General features: G+C 36.0%; 1 protein-coding gene across 2 annotated transcripts in view; it reads right to left on the reverse strand.

The window, feature by feature from the left end:
• The window catches only part of LOC150109870 (uncharacterized), an 84,262-nt gene that overhangs the window by 23,540 nt on the left and 35,044 nt on the right, over nucleotides 1-25,678 (reverse strand). For both annotated transcript variants that reach the window (XM_090397085.1, XM_090397078.1), the window contains exons 2-7: nucleotides 16,185-16,361; nucleotides 7,932-8,132; nucleotides 6,453-6,539; nucleotides 6,121-6,246; nucleotides 3,700-3,864; nucleotides 1,448-1,633 (exon numbers count right to left, since the gene is read on the reverse strand). In XM_090397085.1, coding sequence (XP_090253211.1) covers nucleotides 1,448-1,633; nucleotides 3,700-3,864; nucleotides 6,121-6,246; nucleotides 6,453-6,539; nucleotides 7,932-8,132; nucleotides 16,185-16,361 — 942 coding nt within the window. The remainder of the gene's footprint in view (nucleotides 1-1,447; nucleotides 1,634-3,699; nucleotides 3,865-6,120; nucleotides 6,247-6,452; nucleotides 6,540-7,931; nucleotides 8,133-16,184; nucleotides 16,362-25,678) is intronic.

Here is a 25,678-nt window from a genome sequence, read left to right on the forward strand (position 1 = left end):
ATGCACTCTAGCTGCTGTTTTGCCCTTTCTATCGCACCATTCAACAACACGATCTCATTCAATGCATCTATCTCATCTTTTTTATTCTCTGAGAAACCATTAATACTATCATTCACACTTTCTACATTCACACTCTCACAATTCTCTGGTACAACCTCGCCGTTTCTTGTCATATCGCTATTTTCTTCATTCTAAAGGTTGACAAAAATATCACACTCACGATCCGAAATACACTTCAATTCCTCATTCTCCCTACATTTTCTACACACATTCAATCCTTTATTATCATCTAACCACACTCTGATGTCTGAATTATTCTGAAACACGTTTAAAATCTATATAAATTAATATTAATTAATCGCCTATTATTCTGCGTATCGATAACATCTTTCATTGATTGATTGCATGTTTCAATGAAACAAAATTTGGTCATTTATAATTATAATCTCGCAAATAATTGTGAATAAATACTTAGAGTAGTCGCTGAGTCCCTTACACCTTGGAGGTCTCTTGTAATAATAATAATAATAATAATAAATAAGGCCACATACTATATAATACAGTAGGACGGCATATATTACAACTCTTCTATAAAAGATACGTAATTTCCATGGATGATCTCATCATAAAAATTGTTTCATTTTTAATAAATTTAAATTTAATCAGTTTTCTATATTTAATTAAAAGTAATGTCTCCATTGTGATAGCTTCCAACTGCAAAGAGATCAGTGGAATAAAAATAAATAAATAAAATAGGGTTTGACGTCTGTATCTTCAGACATTATTTCTCAACATATCTCTGTCACTTTCGATACGTTTGTTCATCGCATAAATGAGTTTATCGAAGCCGTAACATAAAGCATTTTTCTCACTTCTTCTTTGACTTGCACACGTCATTTTGGATAACCTTGAGATGTCATCGCCAATTTCGCAAATAAGAAGAAATCGAAAGGAATCAAGGGTAGGCTATAAGGAAGTTATTCCGTAACTTCATTTACTTCAACAGAATTTACGATATCGAAGAAATCGGATTTTAAATTATAAGACATCCTCTCTACAGCCCGGACTTGGATACATCGGACGTCTGATTATTTTCTGAACTGAAGAATACCCGTGCTCTCAATATCCCCCGAATAGCGAAGACAAAGAGCAAAGGAATGGTTCCGAAAACAATGTGAAGATTTTACTACGACAACTTGGAGAAACTTACGCAAGTGACGGGAAACAAATGCACTAAAGGGCAGAGAGAATAAGCAAGAGAGAGAGAGAGAGAGAGAGGGATTACATATTGAGAAATAATGCACGAAGTAAAATAAAATAGACACTTCAAACTATTTTATTTCCCAATCCCATCTCTTTCGATTTAGAGCTATCACACTCTGGTATTTCTTTCAAAAATGTCCCTCGTTTATCAGATTGTGTTACTTACTTAACTGTGCTGTCTTACCTACAGAGGAACACAAATTCCCAGGAAAACTCCATTCGCCGTTTTCTTCGCATCTTACAATCGTGACAGACACATTTCGTCTGTCCGTACAATACACGGAGGCCAAACTACCAAACGTAGTAGTTCCATTGACCAATCTGAATTTTTCCATGTCGCTGCTATGCCTTGGATAACCGCAGGTGATTACTAAGAAAGTAAAAATAAGAGAGAAACATATGAGAATTTTTAAACATAAAGAAGCAAATGTTAAAAATAAAAATATACACCTTCGTGAACACGGGATGGATTACTCTACGGTTGTATTAAAAACTTCGATGCACGAAAGAAAAAGAAGGCAAAACGTACTTTATAAATGGAATACATCCAGAACATTCAAAGCAGTTTTTCTCTCTCTCTACACACACACACAAGTTTAAGGTTTTATATAATTACGGGGTACTATTAATTTATTTAATTGCTAAATAAAAGTATGTTGCAAAACATGCCTGCTAAAGATATTCACCATTAAGAACAACTATTAATAAAGAGCACAGCTGTTGCGTGTGATCATTAATTTAACAAAATGCGATCTTCATTCACATACCACTTGAATATAGAAAGATAAATTTCATATTTAAGAAACAAAACAGCCCCTTGGAAATAGTTTGCATCCATAGTGCAAGGCCGTCCCCCACTCCCTAAGTTTCATTCTAGTCGTCGATTAAAGTCAAACGTTTTCTAAGCTTTGCTTCAACTGGTTCCTAGTTAGGCGATCTCTGGCACGGGCAAATAGTTTTTTTCCCGGCAACTCGGGTGTTTCGTCCAGTAAACTCAAGAAAATCGACTGTACAAATGTCCCTATTTCATAAAATTAAAATTATATAGTGTCAGGAACCACGACATGTCGCCACTTGTCCTGTACTCTCTTCTCTAGGTATCTATTAAAAGCACTGGCGGGTAACTTCCACTCTTAGCGAATCACAGATTCGCTAAGAGTGGAAGTTACTCGCCCGCTAGTCTTCAAATGTTGTTATCATTATTATTATAAGGGCATCTCCATGGTGTCCTAAGGCTCATCGTGGGAAACCCAAACCATGAACACAATATCTATCGTATTTCTCCTTACAAATAAAGTCCAGACAATTGACTCAGGCAATCCATTCCATTTATTCACCACTCTCCAAGTAGGAAGAAGAATTTATTCACCACTCTCGAAAAATCTACTCTTGATGCCCTTGCTAACCACTTTCTTACCCAACTTCCACGGATGACCTTTTGTTCTACTCCCTCTAGCTAAGTGCTGAAATATCACCTTGCAAAGAACTATCAAGTGGCTACCCTGTCAATTTTTGCTTCGTCAGCAGAGAGAGAAAGAGAGAGAGAGAGAGAGATTCTACTATCTAAATCAAGGTCTGCACCAAACTCTGGTTACGTCAATCCTAACCTCCTTACTCTGGAAGACCTCCCTCAAAACAGTACCTCCTGTCATTTATCTTATTAATTTTTTGTTGAAGATATCTCTTTCATTTGAAAGAGATAACTTCCCAAATTGCAGGGGGATTTTATCCTACATAATTAGGAGCATCGAGTTAACTAGCCGCAATTTGCTGAAGTTATCTAGCAAAATATGACATATTGAGATTTATAAGTTAAAGACATATATGTCCTTAATTTATAAAGAACAGGAATTATAAATAACAGATAAATAGCAGGAGTAAGTTGCAAAATTCTACGACAGAACAAAATGAAAAGATAGTAAAGAAGAGAAATTAGAACGAATATACAGGGTTAAATTTTTACTGGTAATTTTTAAATATCAATAATGAAAAATGTACGAAATTTTTCACGGATTTAAGCATTATAGGATAAAGTGGATAATTTGATTCGAAATGTTCTTCTAGTATCGAAGTTATTCTAAACTAGACAGCATAAATGTTTACTTAATTTATTTTTCGTTTCAATCTGACAAAATGGTGAACCCGTCGTTTTCTAATATTCCAGCGCAAAGATGTATCGCTTACATACGAGGAAGTTTTAAGCCGCACTCGTGGTTTGGTTGGCTTCGCATCTGAGAATGTAGCTGTGCAGTGACTTCCTGAATCTGTATGTCTAGACAGCTCAAAATGAAACAAATCTGGGAACTTACATCCTCGAATCAGTTTCAGAAAGAAGTGCACGATGAAAAAATCGATGAATGAAAGCAAAGATTGCGAAGACTGATTATGTGAATATATAAAAAATAAAAAGTGTATAATATATAAATAAAATCTTACCAGAACAGAGTGGGGCAGTTCCAGACCACATTCCTGTGGGCAAACACGATCTTTGTACCTGCTTATCTGGTCTGTAGCCGGGAAGACAGTAATACTGTATCTCTTTACCTGTGTAGTTAATCAACGAATGAAGTGGTTCCTCTGGCTTCCCACATGCGTATTGCTCTAAGAGATAGACGGAGGGGAGGGGAGAAGACAATTAATGCAAACCTATTTCAGTATTCAACCACACTAATAATGAATAGGCCATTTAAGTTCTCAGTATATGATACTGGAGTACAAATGCGTTGTTTCTAAAAGTATTGGAAGAGCCGAACTTAAGCACATGGTAGCAAATATAGACTAATAATAAATGTTAAAGAAAACTGAGTTCTGGTGTAAAACTTTTTAATTTTACTGCATTATGCAGTAAAAGGTATTGCATAATGGACCGCGCTTATTGCTTATATAAGAGACGAATTCAATGCGTTGAGTTCAAATGTTACATTGCAAGTCTGTGCATTAGGGAAATTTATCAAAGTCCATGACCACTATGCGAACATCACAAAAAAATATGCAAGCCGAGAACTTGCATATTTTTTTAAAGTGCTAAGAGATCTAAGTGATTCTGGACATACGTTCAGAATCACCCAGGATGTTAAGTTTAAAAAAAATCACAAGCGCGGTACTGCCACAGCAAGAACTTCATAACAAGCCGCCACCACAAAATCGTGATCATAATCGTCAATTTTCGACGATGGTTATAACAACATGTCCGTAGGCATAATAGAAGTCCACTTTCTGGTGTGATGTGGTTAGGTATTTTGATCCAATCTGCACACAGCTGTGCTAAACACTTCAACGAGAACTACGCTGACGTAACTGTGAATGCGTGATGATACAATATTGGAGTTTTTAGAGGCAGTATAAAACTACCGGAGAGCCACATTTTGAAATCACAGCCGAACTGACGATATAATTCTGTAGCAGACAATCTCATGCGTTTCAATGGGATTGTCTGTATCACAAATCTGAATGAATACAGACTTTGCTAGAAGGTAAAAACGTGATTCTGATGGGCTGGCTGACTAAGAACTTCATTATAATCTATCTTCAGCGGATATCGTAAATGTATGAGACGAGCTGCAGAGCAGTGCAAGAAAAGGTCCATGGAGGCATTTCGATGTTGTCTTCTAAGAGAGAGAGAGAGAGAGAGAGAGAGAAAAATGGCGCAGTTTTCTCTTAAATGCTATAAATTCAAGAAAAGTTATGGCGAAGTGTAAAAGAATTCATCCACTCAGTCAAATGAAAGTTCAAATTCCACTATAATATGTCGAATTCCACTGTTCACCTTTAGATGGTGGATGATTTTTATCTCCGAATGTGATGCCTGAAAATTTTGAAAAGCTGCAACATTTTGACTTCTACCAGAGGACTGAAGCGAGAAAAAAGTAATAAATAAATAATGAAGTAAAAATAAAGACAAAGAAAAAAAATTAAATTAGAAATGAGTTGAATGCGGTCAAGGACAGGCATATGCAATATCAAAATTAAGTACACTATCTACCAATAATTATTAGTAACATGAAAACCGGTGTATAGATAGTAGGAAGCAGTATTTCATCGTAGCAGTTGAATACAGGTGGGATGGCAACATGGCAGGAACTCGGTGACTTTGAGAGAGGTGTCATCGTGGGCTGTCACATTGGTGGCATGTCCATACGTGTCATTGCCGCTGAACTGGAGCATTCAAAATCAACGATGATTTTGAACGCTCCAGGCAATGTGATCAACAAATGGGGACGTTTTGGCATCACCAGTGCAGGAAAACATCCATGGCTGCCGCCGAAAATGGCTGACAGGGACAAGAGGGTGTTAAAATGAGTGGCACGTATAAACCGGCTACAATCGACACAGATCATCCGTGATGAATTCAAGAAAGCCAGCAAGCGTTTTTGAATTCATCTTGAACGAACACTAATACTGTACGAAACGAACTCCATTTACCGGGTTCCCTAGGAAGATACAAGCCGAACATCACAACAACGAACAATGCGGCCCGTCTGGCCTGGTGCAAAGAACGTGTGAACTGGACAATTGGCCAGTGAAAGCGGTACTCTGGAGCGATGAATCAAGATTCACCTGTTTCCAGTCCGATGGTAGGGTGGATGTGGAAGCAGCCCTTGTGAACGCTTGTTACCACAGTGTGTTGTACCCACAGTAAAGCTTGGTGGGAAAGCCTCCCTCAAAGGGTGCAGGAGGTGATCAAAGCCAAAGGGGGGGACATACCCGATATTAGGGTTCGCCTGCTAGTATCAATTGTAAATTGCTAAAGTGTCTGGACAGTTATTGGTAGATAGTGTAGTCGTTTGTTTAAATCGTTCTTTTTATTTCAGTGCAGAATTAAATATCATATAAATTAAAACTGAAATTCCTAAATACCTCTCTTAAGAAAAATCTCCACTTCACAAAAGCCAAAATACTGAGTAATGGGACCCGTGTCCTGAATATGAAGATACTGTCCCATCACACCTCCGTCGTCGCAGTCAAAGAGAACTCTTCTGCTAGCTTTAAATGAATTTTTTAAAATTAAAAAATATATATATCACGGTTACAGCAACAAACATCAACATGGTGCATTACAAAAAATTATTTCTGCGCACCACGCGAAACGTTAAAAGAAACTCACTGGGCATAAGTTTAGTTTTATTAAGTGAATTTATGAAAGGCATCAAAACGTAAACTTAAGGGGAGATAAAATGTATATTACTTACAAAATTTTCCCGTGAATGATGCGCAGAGCCAGTATCTGGCACGGGATCTGCCTTCGTCACGGATTAAATAAATACGGAAAGAATATTCTGTAAATACACAAGAAGCTGTGTAAATAATTCATGTAATTTGCAAGATCATTAAAAATGATTTCATCAGTTATATTCTATGAAAGGCTGAACGCAAACTGCGGAATGAATATTCACGAACGTAGGCTAAATTGTAATGAATGTACATAACCTATCTGGACGCCCTTTACGATGATCAAGAAATAAGCAAAGGACTGAAATTTCTTTTGGCCGCATTCCAGAAGAATAGCTGAGATGATAATAAACTGTTACCAGACTTTTGTTCCTTCTACAAGCAAGCCGAGAAATTCATAACAGAGAAATAAGAGTTTATTTCTCTCCCGTATATCAGATCTTTTAACACCCAAGGTAGCGAAAGTTCTCAAGAAGTACAAAATCCATCCGAACCACATTCGCACCTCTACCCAAACTACGATCCTTTGCTTCGGCCAATAAAAGCAAAACGCGGCTGCCTAAAGCACCTCCCCCCACCCCAGATGTTTCTCATCTTTGGCGTGATTGCCGTGATGCGCATTATGGACAGACAGAAAAAAGCCAAGGAATTACAATATTGTGATTCTGAATCTTTACTTTGTTTTTTGTGCACAAGGTGAAGTCCTCGAAAGCAGGACGAAACGAGTTCTGCATTTTTTTTTTTTTTAAACAATAAAGATAATAATTTACTGTACTTTTGTATTCCCTCTACTTAAGTAGTCTTCAAGCCGGCCTGGTTGGCCGAGTGGTTAGCGTATCCGCTCTCCAGCCAATAGGCTGCGGGTTCGAATCCCGCGTAGGCATGGATGTTTGCGATTGTCTTTCACCTTCATACATTCCTTCACCCCAGTATAGATATACTCTCCCAATATGGACTGGGTCACCATGGGGGTAGTAGACCCAAAACCTCCCGCAATGGGAGAGGCTTTCACCCTACAGTGGGTAGAAAAATAGGCTGTTCATCATCATCAAGTAGTCTTAAACAGTGATTCCGAGCATGAACGCTTTTTATGTGTTACGTTTATATTCAAGTGTTCATAACATCTGTACAGACTTGCAGATTTTTCTCTCAGGTTTTGTCAAAACTGAAGTGTAAATAATTCTGTAGATCTTGATGTGTTTCTATTAAGACAGTGGTTCTCAACCTTTTATGCTTCATGTACCTCCCCCCCCCCCACTGAAATGTGTATGTAACTGGCGTACCCCTTGTATAGATAGATAAAGCTATAGTTATAGTATAAAAATTGGATTAAAATAATATACACACACACACACACACACACACACACAGTGTGAGTGCTACTATTAAGCTGAATTTTCAACATTCAGTTCTTCAGAAGTTCGTACAGCGAAGACAGGCGTCGTTAAGGGGTAATGTTAGTTGGGGAAAAAAATACTTCGGTATTATTACAGACTCACCTCTTTGTGCATAATCTTCTGCGACGGTAATGGCAACCGCACGTACATTGTAGCGTCTTCTCATATCCAGCCGCCACCACCGCTCATCCCTTCGTCCGACATACATGCACGTACCGTTATCCCCATCGACTGCATACTCCGGTGGGTAACTGATTAGAGTGTACGCAGAAGCAACAGCACCAGGAATTCTCACGCTTAAATCTACATCGACAAACATTAAAGAATAAGTTAAATGACAGCAATACGATTTAATTTGTAAATTTGATATTCAAGCATTTCTTTGACAGACTAAGCCAGTCAAGATTGTTAATTGGATTACTTTGGATATTTTGATACGCGTCGAATAGTAATAGACAACTTGTATGATTTTATGTCGATTTTTTTTCTTCTTAATTTCTAACAAATAACCAGTTACTTTACTCTAGCTGGACAGGGAATCTGTGGCGATACACAGTACGTTTTTTTTTTTTTTAATACTTATAAAAACACACGTTATGTTCATAAATATAAACAGTTGAATAAAGCAGCTCCGTTATTTCGGCTTTTATATAAAAATGTTTTTTTTTTAAATTACCTTTTAGATTACTGATTGTCATACGCGTACAACCACCAGTGATTCGAACCTTGCAAAACTGTTCCAATTAAATCGGACCTCCTGCAGCATAAGAGACGTGAAGTTTCAAATAACCTTTGAAAAGATAAGACATCTGGTGGCCGTCAGAACCAATAAAACAGCAACTGTCGGGCAAGAAAGCATTTTGACCCTCTCCTTTTTCTCTCAAGATCTCCAACTTTTTGTCGTTATAAGTGAAACGAATTTTTTTAAGTTTTTTTTAAAAAAAATAAAAATAAAAAGTATTTTTATCAAATTAACAGCAGCGATAAAAAGTACTGGAAAAAAGTACTGCGATGACAGACAATTATAACAGAAGTCCACTAACACTGGATTTCTTTCTTCCTTTTTTTTTCTTTCTCTCCCACGTACTGTGAAGCTGCATTTAACTAAAAACCAGCGGATTAAAACTTTCTGTTCTGTGCTATTAATAACTGTTGCAACTTGTATTCCTTAATTTATATTAATTATTTCTTGATTATTGTTGTTCTCCTTGCTTTTCTGGTTGTAAATCGACTTTTTTTTTTATTTTTGTACTTCCTTAATTAATAACTTGCTGCCAATGTTTTGTGCACGCATTCGGAAATAAAGTAAGAAATAATCCAAAAATGTCAAGCAAGGAAAAAAAAAAAAAAAAAAAACGGGGGTGGGGAGGAGAATGAAGCGATGTCAAAATGTACAAATTAGTTTCCTTTCTTACTAGCAAATGAAAAGAATTTGAACAACTTCTCTCGGATCAATAAGTTTGCGACCAAAAACACAGACTTAAAGAAATCCAGTTAGTTACAATAAAATATAACAACGGGTTATATTTTAGTTTCTTATTTAGTTTCACATTAATGAGTAAAAACAAAAATAAATTCATACAGTTGGCACATATTTCAGGGCTTAAGAACAGCAGATCCTTAAGTTCTTATCTAAAATTACCTATGCAACCAAGGATATGTATATTTATTGTGCATGTAAACTTCATATAGTCTTTTGGCTGGTTTGTCCATTTCTGCCAAATGAAAAAATCAAATTTCCGGGAGAAAAAGTCCCTGAAAAGCACTTATAAAAGCTCTTCATTTCTCATACGTGATTCGATGACAAGCTTTCCTGCCAAAGGGCGCCTTAATACATCGGAAAAAAATATATAAGAATAGTGTTGTTTTTTTACTTAATATGAGGGCCTATTTTCCTGAGGGAAAAGATAAATAATAAAGAAATCCTGTTCTACCCCCATTACAGAATTTAGTGTTGTGTTAGTAATTAAAATCATGACACAGAGACCAAACCATTTACTTAATACATAACATAAAGTGGATTTACTTACATATTTTAATTACTATAAAATTTTCGCCAGACATGAAATTACAAAACAAGAGAAACTAGTATATTCAACAGAATGACACGCGCGAAACTCGCGTACATGACGAAGAGAATCATGGTCTAATTATATTAAAGTTCTAGTAAAATTAATTCTAACAATATCTTAAAATAATAATAATAATTAAACAAAATAAAAAAACAAATAAAATAAAATTAATATATAGAAATTAAGTTAATTCTGTAATTTGTGAAGAACTATTTCCCATAAGAATGATAATTTAAGCCCATCGTTTCAATTTAGATTCGATTGATGTAGCAAGGTCTCACGTCTCTCTTTGTATAAACGTTCCAACAGACTATTACTTTCAGGAGGAACCCTAATTTTCGTCTAAAGAACTTTGTGTCTAGTGGTGATAGCATGCTCTGCAAGTCCGGATTGTTCTGGCCTAATAGAAATTAACGAAGTCTAAAGGTTCATCACGACGTACTGCTGCAGATCTACCTGGTTGGCCAAAAGAGAATAAATTGCACACTGGCAAGGAATTTGATACTCTAGGGTGGTCTAAAGGCAGATGTTTATCTTTAGCTGAGCCTAGAAAAGTAGATATCTTGTTAACAGAACGGATGGACACGTGCAGGCCAACAGATCTAAATAGTTTGGCTATACCTTTTGAGACACCTTTAATACAGAGAATGGTGACACAACGGACCACCTCTATTTCACTATTTGGATGAGAGGCAGATGACAAGGAAACCATAATTAGTAATTATCTTGTCGGCATATTAATTATAGCCATTAGTGATGAAGGTAGAGTGATGAGATTTATTTTTTATGAGAGCATCAATTCAGTGGAGTAAAGAGAGCGACACTTTTATGGATAATGTTTCTAATTGGGATGAGGAAACCAAGAAGAAATTGAATTGTTACCATGGGCGTCCTCCTCGTTTATATGGGCTGCCAAAAGTTCACAAAACGAATATTCGATTACGTCCCGTGGTGGACTGCATTGGTTCTGTATGTTACGAAATTTTAAGACGCCTTGCCAAATTGCTTTCGGCGTTCACAAGAAAGTCCTCTTCGTTTGTCAAAAATAGTTCTTACTTTAAAGAAAAGATATCGGAGCTTCGTCTTTGCCCAGACGATTTCCTTTTCAGCCTAGATATAATGTTCCTTTAGATGAAATACTTAACTTCCTCAAGCAAGATGTTCCTGAAAATATTCGCATTCTTCCTGATCACACCCGAGTTCTCTTCCCCCATCTACGCTACAAAATTTTTCCTTGTCTGTATACTGGAAGAACTCCCTACTATCTAGAATGTTTCTACCCTATCTTCTCTCGGCTTCATATGCAAAGTACCACGTAGATATGATTTTGGTTAGCCAATGCTGGACCTTTTTCGACTGCTTTCTGATCTCCACGAAACCTTGGCGATCACATCTGTATTGTATCCACATGTGATCTTATCAAGGTCTTGTAAAGTGGAAGAATAATATCCTTGTCCCTTCAAGTTCTTTTCAGCATTGAAGTTTTCCGACGCGATGTCTTAATCACCTTGGCAATGGGGCTTCTAAACTGTGACTGACTGTCCACTATTACCACTAAGAATCTAAATTCAACCATTTCCAGCAAAAGTGTCATTCATATAATACTCAGAAATGTTCAATCTTCAGTCCAAAATGCATAACGGTGCATTTAGCAACTAACATTTCTCCATAGAATCAACCTTTTCAAGGAGTCCGTATCAGGGATGTTCCCTATCACTTGACACAACTTTACACAATCTGCATATAATTGAATGTTTCCTCTATATCATCGCCGCAGCCTGGAATATGAAGTTGCTAAACATCTCACGCGAAAGAAAACATCCGCGATGTGCATATCGCTATTGCGCACAGAGTAATGAGGTCATCCAATGTCAAAATATAGCTTTGGTCTGGTTTATTAATCTTATCGATCCTTTTAATAGTCTCCGTACTTAGTAAATTCAAGATACATTTTCCCCTAAGGCAGTGGTTCCCAACCTTTTTTTCCACTTGTGTACCCCCTTTTAAACCCATTTCTATAAATTGTACCCCTTGTTTTTAAAATAGCTGTTAATTTTGTTCAGCGCCTGTCTTAATGTAAACTAGTTTACTTTACTTGTTTTTCCGCCATTACTGATTATTTTTCGTGTACCCCTGAATGGCCCAGCACGTACCCCCGGAGGTACGCATACCACCGGTTGGGAACCGATGCCCTAAGGAAATGAGCTATTAATTTTTTTATGAACTCCCATCCACGAAAGGTTGCAAACCTAGTCGTGGAAGGATTTTTTTTTCTGTTTATTAATTACATATCTTTTTATTTTTATTTGTTTACCTAGGTTTTACATCTTTCTTTTATTGCAATATCCAATTCTTTCCATACTTGCTGTTAAGGTGAAAAATAAGAGATATACAGTATATAAAATAATCACGCTGACATAGCCTTCAAATAGTATTAACTCTTTAAGGAATGTCTTACATTTACGAAGTACTTAATATTAAAAAGATATAAAGGGCGAGAATTTCGCGTTTCTTCAAATTAGTTCTTTTAGCACACACAATACTTGCTGCTCAATTCAAGTTGGTCACTTGTTTATTGTGTTCGTTTTTTTTTTTCTCCTCCAGCCGACAGAATGATAGTCATTATCGATTGTTTAATCCGGGTCATTTCCTCTCAGACTTAACGAAAACAGGAACGGAAACTGTACTTCACTAGTGGAATAACATCCAACTATCGGCTGTGTTCTCAAGTATATATATATATATATATATATATATATATATATATATATATATATATATATATATATATATATATATATATATATATATATATAGTCATATTTTTCCTGTTCGCTGATGAGCATTTTTAGAATAAAATTACATGTAAAAGATTGAGAACATCCATCAGAGATTGAGTAACAATGGAAAAATGATTCCATCGAGCCAATGTGAGATTAGTGCCGAGGCAAACAAGACCATAAGACCAGCGTTCCTGTGTCCTGTCATTCCACTGTGGGTGTGGGTGCGCACGCGCGCAGCGGGAGTATACGCTTGTTCAGACCGATTTTTATGAAATGAAAACGTCTAGTTAAAAGCAATTGGCTCAGCTATTTCTAAATCGACGCTATCGTTCATATTTTGACTAAACCCACGTTGTTCTCTAATGGTAGAAGCCTTACTGAAATATTGGATGGTGGTTTCAGGATTAATTTATATTGGTGATATGTTAATACTTAATCCCTGTTTCAAAATATCTGCGCTACCATAATATTAAAGAAAAAGTCTACCATTCGATGGGTGGAACTCACAAAAAAATAAAAATAAATAAATAAAATAAATAAAACAATAATAATAAATAAATAAATAAATAAAATAAAATAATAAAAAAGCACTCCCAATTCTGGAGTTTTGATCAGCGGTTTAAAATGCACACGATGGGTGGATGTGGAAAATACTTTACGTAAACTTAGTTTTTATAATAGACAGCTGACGACTCGTTTATTTTATTTTTTGATTAGGTAAATATTTGACAATTCTTAAGAAAACCTTGGATGGTCAGTGACATAATGTTTGTGACAATGTTAGGTTATTCTAAGTTTTGGGCTTAAAAGTTGACTGTACATGCAATTTTGTTTAATTTGCGATAAAATGTTCCGATTGAAACCAAACTTGAAATTATTCGATAAATTATAATACAGATACTAAATATCAAACTTAATTTTATATTAGCCAGTAGAATTTAATTATCAGTTTAAGTCAAATCGTTTTGCCTTTTTTTTTATTTTTAATCAATAAGAATGATTAAAATCCAAAGTGAACCGAATGGGGGATGAGGGACATGTTCTTGTGCTCATCTTGAATCCCATATTTTATAAAATTTCATTTGGTCAGAGCGGAGTTATTTGTAATTTTGACAAGTTTTGCCACTTTGTGACTCTGGCAATAATCCAAACGAAACAAAAGCGGGAATAGCTTGAAAAAAAATTATGATTATTATAAATATGTAATCTGAGTAAAATCCGCCCTACCAGATTGTTGGAATAACTTCAGAATTCGGATGGAAACAATATGACTTTTCTGAGTGTCGGCGAGTTTTACAAATGTTCATGAAAACGGAAATGCTTTAAGAGGCAGGTTCATGTAATACTCCAGGAATGCTACTTAAAGCGTCACAATGCCTTCCTGTTCTTTTTTATTTATTTTTCATAATAATTAAAGTGGCAATTAAACTCCGTAAATCAATGCAATAATTAATTGCAGTTGCAGATAGTGAAATAGAGATAAAATAAATCGAGAAACATTTTGTCTTTCTGACTTGATGTCAATATCAGATAATCAAAAAATTAATTATCTGATATTACTCTCCTAACAATTCAGTTTATTGGAAGTTTTTCCCACTTGGTTAGACTATAATAAATTTAGTTTAATCCTTTATCCAAGTGTAAGGTCTAAACAAAGTTTGCACCTGAAGTATCTTCAGGACTGAGGCAACTCGTGGTAAAGGTGGACCAAGCTTTCATCACTACTTGTCTTAGTATCTCCCATAATACAAAGCACATTTCCTTGCGGAGATGTATTCATTAAGAGCAGGGCCACTACCCAGACCGGTTTCGATCTTTATTGAGTTGTGTTTAAGTAAAGACCTCTCTAAAAATTAGGCGATCCCTCAGATCACTCCCTACGAGTGGCCAAAGGATCGTCCTCAGCGTTGTTCCACTCAGTGACAGGCTCACCCCGTCACCAAGAAGAACTTCTCAGCGTTGGCTCAACCCATCACTCAGAAACAGGCAAAAACAAACTTACCCCAAGCAGGATCTCCCATACCTCAAGGAAAGGGACCACTTCTGCACCAAAGCACATCAGTGAGAGCCAGACCCAGAGGTCGTGATACTAAGGTGGAATAAAAGGAGAAGTCATCTTTACCTATACGAGTTGCCAAAAGGTGTCTCTCACCTTATTATTAAATTACTCTGGATTTAGAGAAAGACGTTGGAAGTTTTTTCCCCTTAGTTAGACTATAATAAATTTAGTTTAATCCTTTATCCTTAATGTCCTTTGTAAGCAAACAAAGTTTGCGCCTGAAGTGTATTCAGAACTGAGTATCACCTCCTATGGGTCTGGCTCCCACTGACAAGATCTCAATAAAGGTTGAAACCGGTCTGGGTAGTGTCCCTTCCCTTAATGCATAGCATTATACATGTCCGCAAGGAGATGTACTTTGCATTATGGGAGATACTGAGACAAGTATCTCCCAGATACTTGTCTCAGTATCTTACGTGAGCTTGGTCTACCTTTACCACGAGTTGCCTCAGTCCTGAAGATACTTCAGGTGCAAACTTTGTTTGCTTACACTTGGATAAAGGATTAAACTAAATTTATTATAATTCAGTTTATTTTTCAAAATTCGTTTTGAGCAGAAAAATAATGTGCTGGAGAAGGAAAAAAATTAATAATTTTTATTGCAAAAAAAAAAAGAAGTAAATATGAAGCTGATTTTCTTATTAGTTTCGCACTAATAAAGCTTACTTGGTTTCCTTTACGTGCATGCACGTATGCGTTTGTGCGCGCGCACTTTTCACAGAATGATTTATTCGGTATGAAAGAGAGAAGACTCTGACGTATCAGCATTACAACATCTTGTTGCAAAGACAACTCCATGTACAGTAAATGCATTTACACATACAAATATGTTGGATAACGTGGGACACACACAGAGAGAGAGAGAGAGACTTTCTTAGAATGTATGTCGTTCTGGCCTTGATTTTCTTTCCTTTTCTGCATGACTTATTTGCGACATAGTAATTTCGTAATATCACCTCATTTAGTTAGTATTTTACTTGAGGTTGCGGCGGTAGTGCTTGACCTAAATATATTTCTCAAGTCAATGTGAAATTTTTATTTTTATTTTATTTTATTTTACTATTTTTTATTTATTTATTTTTTATTTTTTGCCCAGATTGAAGTCCATAAGAAATTCTTATGAAAAGGCTTCATACAGATTCACTTCTGTTTAGAATTTCTGATGAAAATTATTAAAATCCTTAAGAAGAGCATACGTTCACGTCATAAGCATAAAATGAAAATTATCACTCCGAGGTAATAGAACAATGCAGTGAAAAAATAAATAAATAAGAAAGTATCAAAAAAAAGTATCATCGAGTAATACATCATCAAATTTATTCTGTTAATCACAGCGGATGCTGCTCTGGTACAGTCAAGTGTAGAAATCGCACAAGATGAAATATTCATAGAAAAAAAAAATAAATGGATGATATTATTAAAACACAAATAAAAAGTTTACCGCAAATAGGAGGCGCTCCAGACCACCTTCCATTTCGCTGACAGGTGACAGAAGCCTTTCCGAGAAGGACGTAGCCAGAATTGCAAATAAATGTTACATCTACGTTCTCGTCATAAACGTTTCTCCAAGGTGAAGGCCGGCCATTAAGGGGCGATCCTGGGAAGCCACACTGAGCACCTAGAAAAACATCATCGCATAACTTCAAATAGACATAATAAATGCAGTATAGTTATCAGGGGAGGCTCGTGCATAGGAACTATGCACGAGCAATTTTTCTCGATATATACATATATTTATTAATTTATTTATATTTGCTTGTAATATTTAATTTTATCATCAACAGTCCTATACAATTCTCTTATTTGGTATAAAAAATAATAAAAATCCATCTTGTAGCACTTAGGAGGGCGCTAGCAGCACTGTGTTTACCACAGTGTCATATTGCTACGCTCGCAAGCATATGCACGTCATAGTGAGTGCGAGGTATTGACGTAATGCGGCACTGTCCGTCGAGCAGTTCCACTGTTGTTTATATGCAGTTTGCGCCAGTAGTAGAGTGTTGATAGTGTTTGTCGTGTTTACTCCGTCTCTTTAAATATTGGACATTACAATTACAGACATAACATTTGTTATAGTTTTTATTTTAGAACATTATTGGGGTTATGATGATGGATTTTATTTTTAAATAATTTTGAATTACACCAAACTGTATAATTTTATCGATAATAAACAATATTTTTTCATGTTTATTTTTTTAAAATTTTTACCATAATTTTGATATTTTATCCAAACACATATGCACTGTACTTACAATGTGTATGTATATTTCGAAAGTTGCAGCACCCACCCCCCACGATTTCAACTAAAGTTTCAACTTTAAAGCTAAAGTTTAAACTTCCTGTCAGTTTACAGTCCAATGCGGTAGTGACTTTTGCTAAATAACACTTTGAAAGAAATCAAAACACTGAACTGATGTGCTAGTTATGAGACCCTGCATTGCTGTGTGAAGATGTACGAATGAAGATGAGAGATCTTCTACCGCGACGTGCAGGAAATTGAAAGATTTACATCCAACTTGACTGTCTCATCTATGTAATTTTTTACAGCTCATTTTGTCCAGAATTCCTATTGATATGAAGCAAAATTTAATAATAATAATAAAAATAAAACCTTAATATCAAATCTTTGCAACACATAAAAGAATAGCTAGTGAATGAGTGACAGTTTATTTTTAATTTTGTAATTTGCATAATGAAAGATTGTCGAACATCTTTGATATTTCAAATTAAAATGTTTGAGGAAAATTGAACGGGCAAAAAACTGAGTCACGTAAAAAATTTCAGTTTTCTAATTTCCTCCACTCCAATTCCTTTTCCATTATTTGGACTATACTTGGACTATACTATTACATGGACTACTGTGCGCAGGTCTGGTCTCCTGGTTTCCGGGTTTCCGTTGTGATTCTGATATATCGGAGAGAGTACAAAGGAGAGTGTTAAAAATGATATCAGGATTGTGGAATACTGATTATGAAGACAGGTTGAGAATTTGTAGCAGACACTAGCGAATAAGAGAAAGAGGGATGATATGATTGAGACTTACAAACTTCTAAAAGGGTCATATAGGATTTCAATTGATGGGATTTTTCATTTTATGGAGGGTGGGGAAAGGAAGAGAGGGCATCCTTGGAAGCTGAGAATGAGGGCCGCCAAGAAGGGTGTGAGGGCTAGATTTTTCTCTCAGAGGGTGGTGCGTGATTGGAATGGATTGCCATTGAATGTTGTGAGTGCATTCAAGAATAAGTATGATAGTTGGTATGTGTGTAGTATGTGGCCTCCCTCGATGAGTCTCTGACTCCCTGGAGGTCTCTCTTAATAATAATAATAATTATTATTATTATTATCACTAAAAACTACGTCCCTTGCAAAATTTCAGCTTCCTAACTCTACGGATCATCAGTCACTCAGTGTGTATATACAGGAGTCTCAAGTCCTTACTCGTAGATGGAATAGATTCGGCCTAAAAAATTTATTCTTTTATTTTTTTTTATATATTGGGTTGGGATGGTTGAAAGTGTAGTCGAAGCTATGAAGTGGGCGTGTGATGCTTGCAAATGCAAGTGCATTAACTGCCTTTTCAAATTAGGCAGAATGACTGTTTGTAGAAGGAGAAACTCGAGTTTTGTTGTTGTTTTTTTTTCTGAAAAAAAAAATCTTTCCGCCTCCTTAGACCGTTCTCGGTTGAAATGCACTTATAAAGGTTCTAGGTATCCTGGAGATCGTTCAATGGACACCATTCTGTAGAAATAGATATTAATTTAATATTGACGTTAGTTTCCCTTTTGCTGACTGTATTTTTGTAAGATCTTGACAAATTCTTCCTCTCTTTCTGATTACTAATCATATTCGCAATGGGAAGAGCGCATGACAAACAGTGAATGACTCACACCTCAAGAGAAGATGTTGATAATCATTCACGTTTCCGGGAAAAGCCAGCGAGAAATTTCCCAGACGGCATGGTGAAGGACACATTGAAAACACACTTGAATAAACACTCCTCAGGTGATTTCTCGAAAGGTTTTCTTCCCGCAAAATAGAACACTTCCTCATTTAATCATGTCGGTCAGTCAGTGTTTGTTTGGATGTACCACTGTCCAATAAACAAATAGGCTAACTCATGTCAGTAGTCTTCGACAAGCCTTCGGTTTGTCGGCATTATATTCTTCTCTGGGTGGGATCGGAAAACCAGATCAGTCCTGTGCCGAAATCCTACCTCCCTACTCTCACATTGCTCCGCGTTTATTCATAGAGGAGAGAGAGAGAGAAGAAGAAAAAAACACGTGCATGAAAGAGAGAGATGAGCTTGATTTGAATTTCGTGCGTACATACTAGTCCTTACTAGAACAGGTTAATAACAGACAACACGATTCGTCTCTTAGTGTTTCCAACGTCGGAAAAAGCAAAAGTTTAACGCAATAAATGTAAACATGCGGGGGGGGGGGGAAGACAAGCAAACTACGCAATTTTCTTTCAATATTTGATGATAGAGAGATAAAGAAGTGTGTGTGAGAGAGAGAGAGAAAGAGAACTCGTCTACTTCTATATTGAATCTTTTTTTCCCCTCAGATGATTCCAGTAACGAAAGTTGTTTTTTTTTTGTTGTTGTTATTTTTGTTGTTGTTTGTTTGTTTTGTTTTCTTCATTAAAAGAAGAAAAGCTTACGTTAGAAAAGTTTTTGTTTGGGGTAATTGCGCAAGAAACAATATCGTCAACTCCATTGCGATTAAAGTATACTAGTGCTAAAACACCCAACTGTTCTGCAGTTAACGATCCATTTCCCATGAGTCGATCGACGTCTCTGTTTGTTCTTAGTGCATTCTCACACTTGGGCGCTAGTGAGGAAAAGAATAAAAACATTAAAAATAAAGTCACTAAAAAAAAGCAGAACAATGGCTTTAACATTTCTGGTTGTTATATTTTATGGTGCATCTAATACTAGGGGTTGTCTGCTTGTTACGATTTTGAAGAAAAAAAGTTTTAAAAATCCATGTGTAAGAAATGTAACTTATATAACTTCCAAAGGAAGCATGAAGCCAACTGGTGAAGATGGACTGGTTGCCAGGAGTCTATGATCTCTTTAGCAAATAATGGAAAGAGGTCATTCCCGTCTACTTTGAAATTTCATTAAAAGTTCACCTTAGAGATCATGCGCGATATCTGATAAATCAGGATTCGGAGTAATTTTAAAATTTAAAATAAAATAACATATTTTCAGTTGCTGTTTTGTTTTTGTTTTTTATCAGAAAAATCAAAATATTTCTAAGAATTTATTTGGATCTTGTGAGCTCGTTCGTAATATAACCCACCCACTGTAAAGCGACATCCTTTAACAACGATCGCAATTTTAAGTTCTCGATGACCTTATGAATTCATAAGGACATCTCTTTGATACTTCAAAAAATCCACCAGTAACAGCAATAATTCATCTTATTCGCACCAAGCGGTAGCGCACATCGATAGAAAAGGGCATTGTCCTTTTGCTATTATTTTAGTCTTCGTTGTTTTTTTAACTCAGCGGAAGTGCAAAGAAAGAACACATCTCGTGAGTCGACATTCTATTTTTAATTCAGACAAAAGAAGTCTTCCGCCTTCATCTCGGTTTGTTGCTAAATGAATTCATTTCTGACGCCACCCTACCCTGATGAACACGGTCCATTAAGGCAATACAACCTTCCAATTAAATCGCCTTGTGATAATGTTCTCTTCAATAAAAAAAAAAAAAAAAATCAGATAACATCTTCAGAAAATAATAATGGAATCTTTAAGTATAAAGAACTGATCCCACTGCCGGTGACTCATTCGAATGCTTTGTGAAGGTTGCTGATCTTCCTTAGAATTTTTAGTTCTTTTGGCAAGCACAACAAACGATTCCATACCATAGCGCCACCATTTTATTGTCACGATCATTATTACAAAACAGGTGACTTCCTTTTGACTCTCTTTCTCTACACACACACACACACACACACACACACACACACACACACACACACACACACACACACACACACACACACACACACACACACACACACCAACTTCGTTTCTATCTCCTCCCTTTTTCGTTAATGAGCTGTTCTGTTTCTTTTATTTTATTTTTTTTTTTTTTCATTTCTATTTATACATTTGATTCTCAGCTCTCTCTCTCTCTCCACTGTGTTGATAACGAACATAACATACAAAGGATATTGCACTTATACTGATATGAATCCAACCGCCAAACCGATTACGAAATCTAAACGTTTCTGTACCTGGCCGTCAGTCATGCATTTTTAAAAAGGCTAAACACGGCTCTAATAGGTGGTTTCAATTATATTGTTGTTATCTATTGCAGATGTGTTTGCACAACCATACTTTCTCCTCTACAGAACTGTACAATACGAAAGAAAAACAGTCAGAACATAAATATGCATAGGCATATTTAAAAAATTAATGGAGAGACAGCCAAAAAGAGAACAAATAGAGTAGTACACATAATCAATTATATAATGATCTGATAAACCAGTGTTTCTCAAACTTCAGATATCCGCGTACCCCTTCTTAAATTTTCATTATTACCAAGTATCCCCTAACTAATTAATTAAAAAATAAATTCATTAATTAATTAAAAAATAAATTCATTAATTAATTTAAAAAATTTAATTAAAATTCATAAATTAATTTAAAATATTAATTAAAATTAAATATCTATTTTATTTGAATTTATATGTTCATGTAAACAAAAAATATGATTTATTTTTAAATTTTGGTTCTCTAGAGATGTCAGACGACACACTTCATCGGTTTCATTTGATCCAGATGCAATATCAATTAACTCTAACTTTTTTCCTAAAATTAAAGCTAAAAAATTGGGTTGCGAGATACGTGTGGGAATTTTCGGAAACTAAAGTTTTCCAAAAAAAACTGAAAATGGTGCGACTTACCAAGAAGCTCCAACTCGCTATCACTACTTTTGGCATCGAGAACAGTTTCTTCGTGTGCATCGTCAAAGTCATCTACCCAAATAGCGTCATCTTCTTTCCCATTATTTCAAGCAAAAACTACCAGTAATTTACGACTTGAGATACGTAGAGCAGCGAAGAACTGCATATGATTGGTGCGGTATTAACAAAAGATCGTGCGAACCAAAGCCAAATTAGCATTTCAACTCAACTGTTGAAATGCTAATTCCCTTCAACCGAATTCCATAATATCTGAAATACATTCACTATATATTTCTTAGTTTTAACACGTTAACGACGGGGGTGGTATCAAGCAAAACCATATGTTCCACTGGCAACATATGGTTTTGCTTGGTCTGTATAGCAGTTTCTGTTGGAGAAGGGATGTGATTCATTAGTTAGTGCCGTTTTATCCCGGTTGTCTCTAATTGCACTGTTTGTTGAAAAATATAATGACTCCTTTAATTATGCATAGCCGAAAATTGCCACGTACCCCCTAACGACCTTTCGCGTATCCCCGGGGGTACGCGTACCACACTTTGAGAAACACTGTGATAAACTATTCAAAATATGTGATAGAGTAAAAACCAAGCGTGAAGAAAAGCATATAAAGTCGTGTTTCCAGTAATTAGGATCATTTTAGTTTCCTTGTAAGGAAACTTGTAATAATGGGAAAAATAGCTTTCTATTTTTATATTATTATTAACACGAATATTAATAATAATTGGAACATTATTTTTCAGCTAATGAGGATTTTTAGTTTTTGGATAAGAGAGCAAGGACCTGTTCTATAAATAGATGAACGGGAGTGATAAACATCACAAAATCACTATTTTGTGGAACAGGCCTTCTTGCACACTTTAATTTTCATTTAAACTGAGAATTAACACTGACTGGTTGCTTCTGACTTTAAGAAGCTGTTGAGGATGGGGGGGGAGCGAAAAATAAATGTAGAGTCAGATTAATTAACAATGCCTATCAAATTATCAGTAGCCAAGGCCCAGCGCAACAATTAAACATCTGATGTTCAAAAACAGAGTAAAATGGACTTTGAGAATGAAGTGCAAAATGCAAAAATTTGCATTTTACTGTCCAAGTGTCTGTTTTCTTAAGAGTGACTTTCAATGAATGTGTCTGCGCTCTGGTGAATGAAGCCCAATAATTTTAAAGAGATATTTTAATCCCCATTAGGAACCGAACTGGCCAATAACATGGGAAGGAACAGCAATGTTTCTTATCCGACAGAAAGAAGTATGCTGATGATTACCAGTTCTTAAAGTGAGAGACAATATTCGCATGCGACAGTGTCGAAGCTCTTAAGTTTTCCGAAATGTTGCATGTAATTTCGTATCATTGTGCATACTTTAGATACCAAAAACAGTTTGATTTAAACCAAAACTTGAAATAAGCTGAGTATTTCAGAAGAGGAAAAAATCACAATTGCCAAATTTCTTTAAAACATACATACAACATACTTCACATGCCTGTCAGAATTGTTTTATCTTCCTACATACACGTTATAGCAAAAATCACCTGGAAAAAAGGAAGTGAAAGGGATGGTGAAAGAATTATTGGCTAATTCGGTCCCTAATGGGGATTAATATTTCAAATATTTACAAAAATCTATACATTTGAAAAATTGCGGACAAAAACCAAAATCACAGTAATGAATACAAATTATAAAAAGAGTGAGCTATCAGTTAGGGGAAAGAGAGAGAGAAGAAGAAGGGCAGATTGGCGACACTTTACTAAGACGAAAAAAAAAAATCTAATTAAATCTTCTCATTCAGATATCTTCGTTCGGGAGTGAACGGCCACCTTTCACCTCAAACCAACACAGACAATAGAGGGCGTCCTGTTTCGCAGAAGGTGTTTTCGCGTGAATCACTGCTACCAAATGATTTCTAAGATATTAACATGAAGGCAAGTCAATGCAGCCACAGGTTGCGGAACGGTGATCTCCACCCATCGCCGGATTTAGGATATGAAAAAAAAAAAAAAAAGACGGGTTTGATGATGCCTTCCTTCTCTTGCAAACGTTACAGCAATTTCGCACGACTAACAGACCATAACACCCGTCTGTATCTTTCAGCCCTTCTTGCGGGGTTAAATCCGCAGTGCATACAAATGAGAAAAAACCTCATCCGAATATCTTTAGTAGAAGTGGCCATTCATGAGAACTAATACAGCTTGTAGAAAAGCGGAGAGAACACAGAGAGATGACAGCTGGCTGATCATTCATTTATATGAGTTTTTTTCTCCTTATGAAAAGAGGGGGGAAACGAGAAACCTCCAGTTTCGTATACCTGGATTATTTCATTTAATCCACCTGGCAATAACAAAGACTTACAAATGGAAACACATTGAATGGATTCGCAGAAGTTTGCTGTGATAATTTCAAAAACGATTTGTGTGTATGTGTGGGGGGGGGTAAACCTTGTTCATAACGCATTTTCCTTTTTCAGTACGAAATTACTACACATATATATGAAAATGTGTATGGCTTGCTAACGCGAAACTGAAAATTAAACAAAGAAATACAATGGAACACGGAGAAAAACAGCACTCATACTTTTTTTAGTTAAATCTAGGGTGTTCTTCTATAGTGACTATGCTAGATGCATTCATAATACAGGGATCTCTTTGTTACTAAAAATAATAATAAAATAGAATAATCAATGGTTTCGTTAAAATACACAACAGAGTATGATGCTTTGTGATTGTAAAAGTGACAGGATAAAACTCATTTTTATCCACAGTATACTTCCCCCTCCCTCCCTCCCTGAACGATGGCTACATAGCTTTATTTTTCTTGTTGGTTGATCATATTACTCCGTTTTATTCTTTTATTACACATCTTCGTGCGTATTTTGTCAAGCCGTTGCAATGGCATATGCTGCGTGAATTGTATGAATGTGTACAATTCAACACTTGCCATTTCGACGAGAGGAGAAGGGAGATTATCACACCAACCAGGCAACTCTTTTCCGATGAAGCAGCACCAACTTCTTTCTGACATTTCAACCATGCTACAGAATTCACCTCTGTCGCAAAAATATTTCTTTCTTTCTTATATTTCATTCGTTTACCTAGCAAACAATACAAAGTAGATCCGGATGTTTAAACTTAGACGCACGCACAGACACGCACTTTGAATTCAATATCAATGCGCGTAATTATATTTATCCATATTGGCGTGAAATTAAAGGAAGAAATATTTGCATTTTAATTAAAACAGCAGCGCCACCACTAATAGAATCAAAAATGCAGAATTTTACTTATTATTAAACTGAAATATCGTACTTGACCGAAACATTATATCGAAGCTGAATTATAACGTCGACACATTTAGATTCAGTGGTAGCGTTGTTTGTCAGAAATACAAAACAACTCGCATCCTTTTGCTAGAAAAGATCTAATTTTAACTAGTATATGACTTAGTAAAAACCTTTATAACAGATTTTCAATTGAAGACGAATTAACTGCTTTGAAAACTAGAAAGAAAGCGCACACACATTGGCATTCCTGCTTCGTTGTTATTACAGAAATCGCGATTTCCAACAGTTCTTAATGAATGTTTCTTGGACTTTCTGCCAAAAAATGCCACTTTTGACTTTTCAAGTGAGGGTGAATTAATATCATACACAGCGAAATATCTCCTTTCAGAAACGATATTTCTTTCCTCTACCAGGGTTCTCCTACCGCTGAGAATATATGCAATGTTTTGACAGGATCTTGTTCCTTCCACAGTAGTAGCAGCAGCATTTGTTATAGTTTCCTCGATATTAAACAATAATCCAAGAAATACATCAAGTTAGGCTGTGGCAATAAAACTGAAATTCTTCTGTCTTATTTGCAAGTTATCCGCTCGGTTAGTCTGGTGGCTGTGCGCTTCGCAACCATATGCCTGGGGAAAGAGTGTCCTGGGTTCGATTCCCGTCGACGACGTGAGGGGCTTAAGAATGTTTCTCAGCCAAAGCCAAGTTAGCCGGTC

Source organism: Typopeltis vanoorti, chromosome 1 (assembly GCF_054136105.1).
Source record: "Typopeltis vanoorti isolate ZY-2024b chromosome 1, IOZ_Tvanoo_1.0, whole genome shotgun sequence".
Taxonomy (NCBI): domain Eukaryota; kingdom Metazoa; phylum Arthropoda; class Arachnida; order Uropygi; family Thelyphonidae; genus Typopeltis; species Typopeltis vanoorti.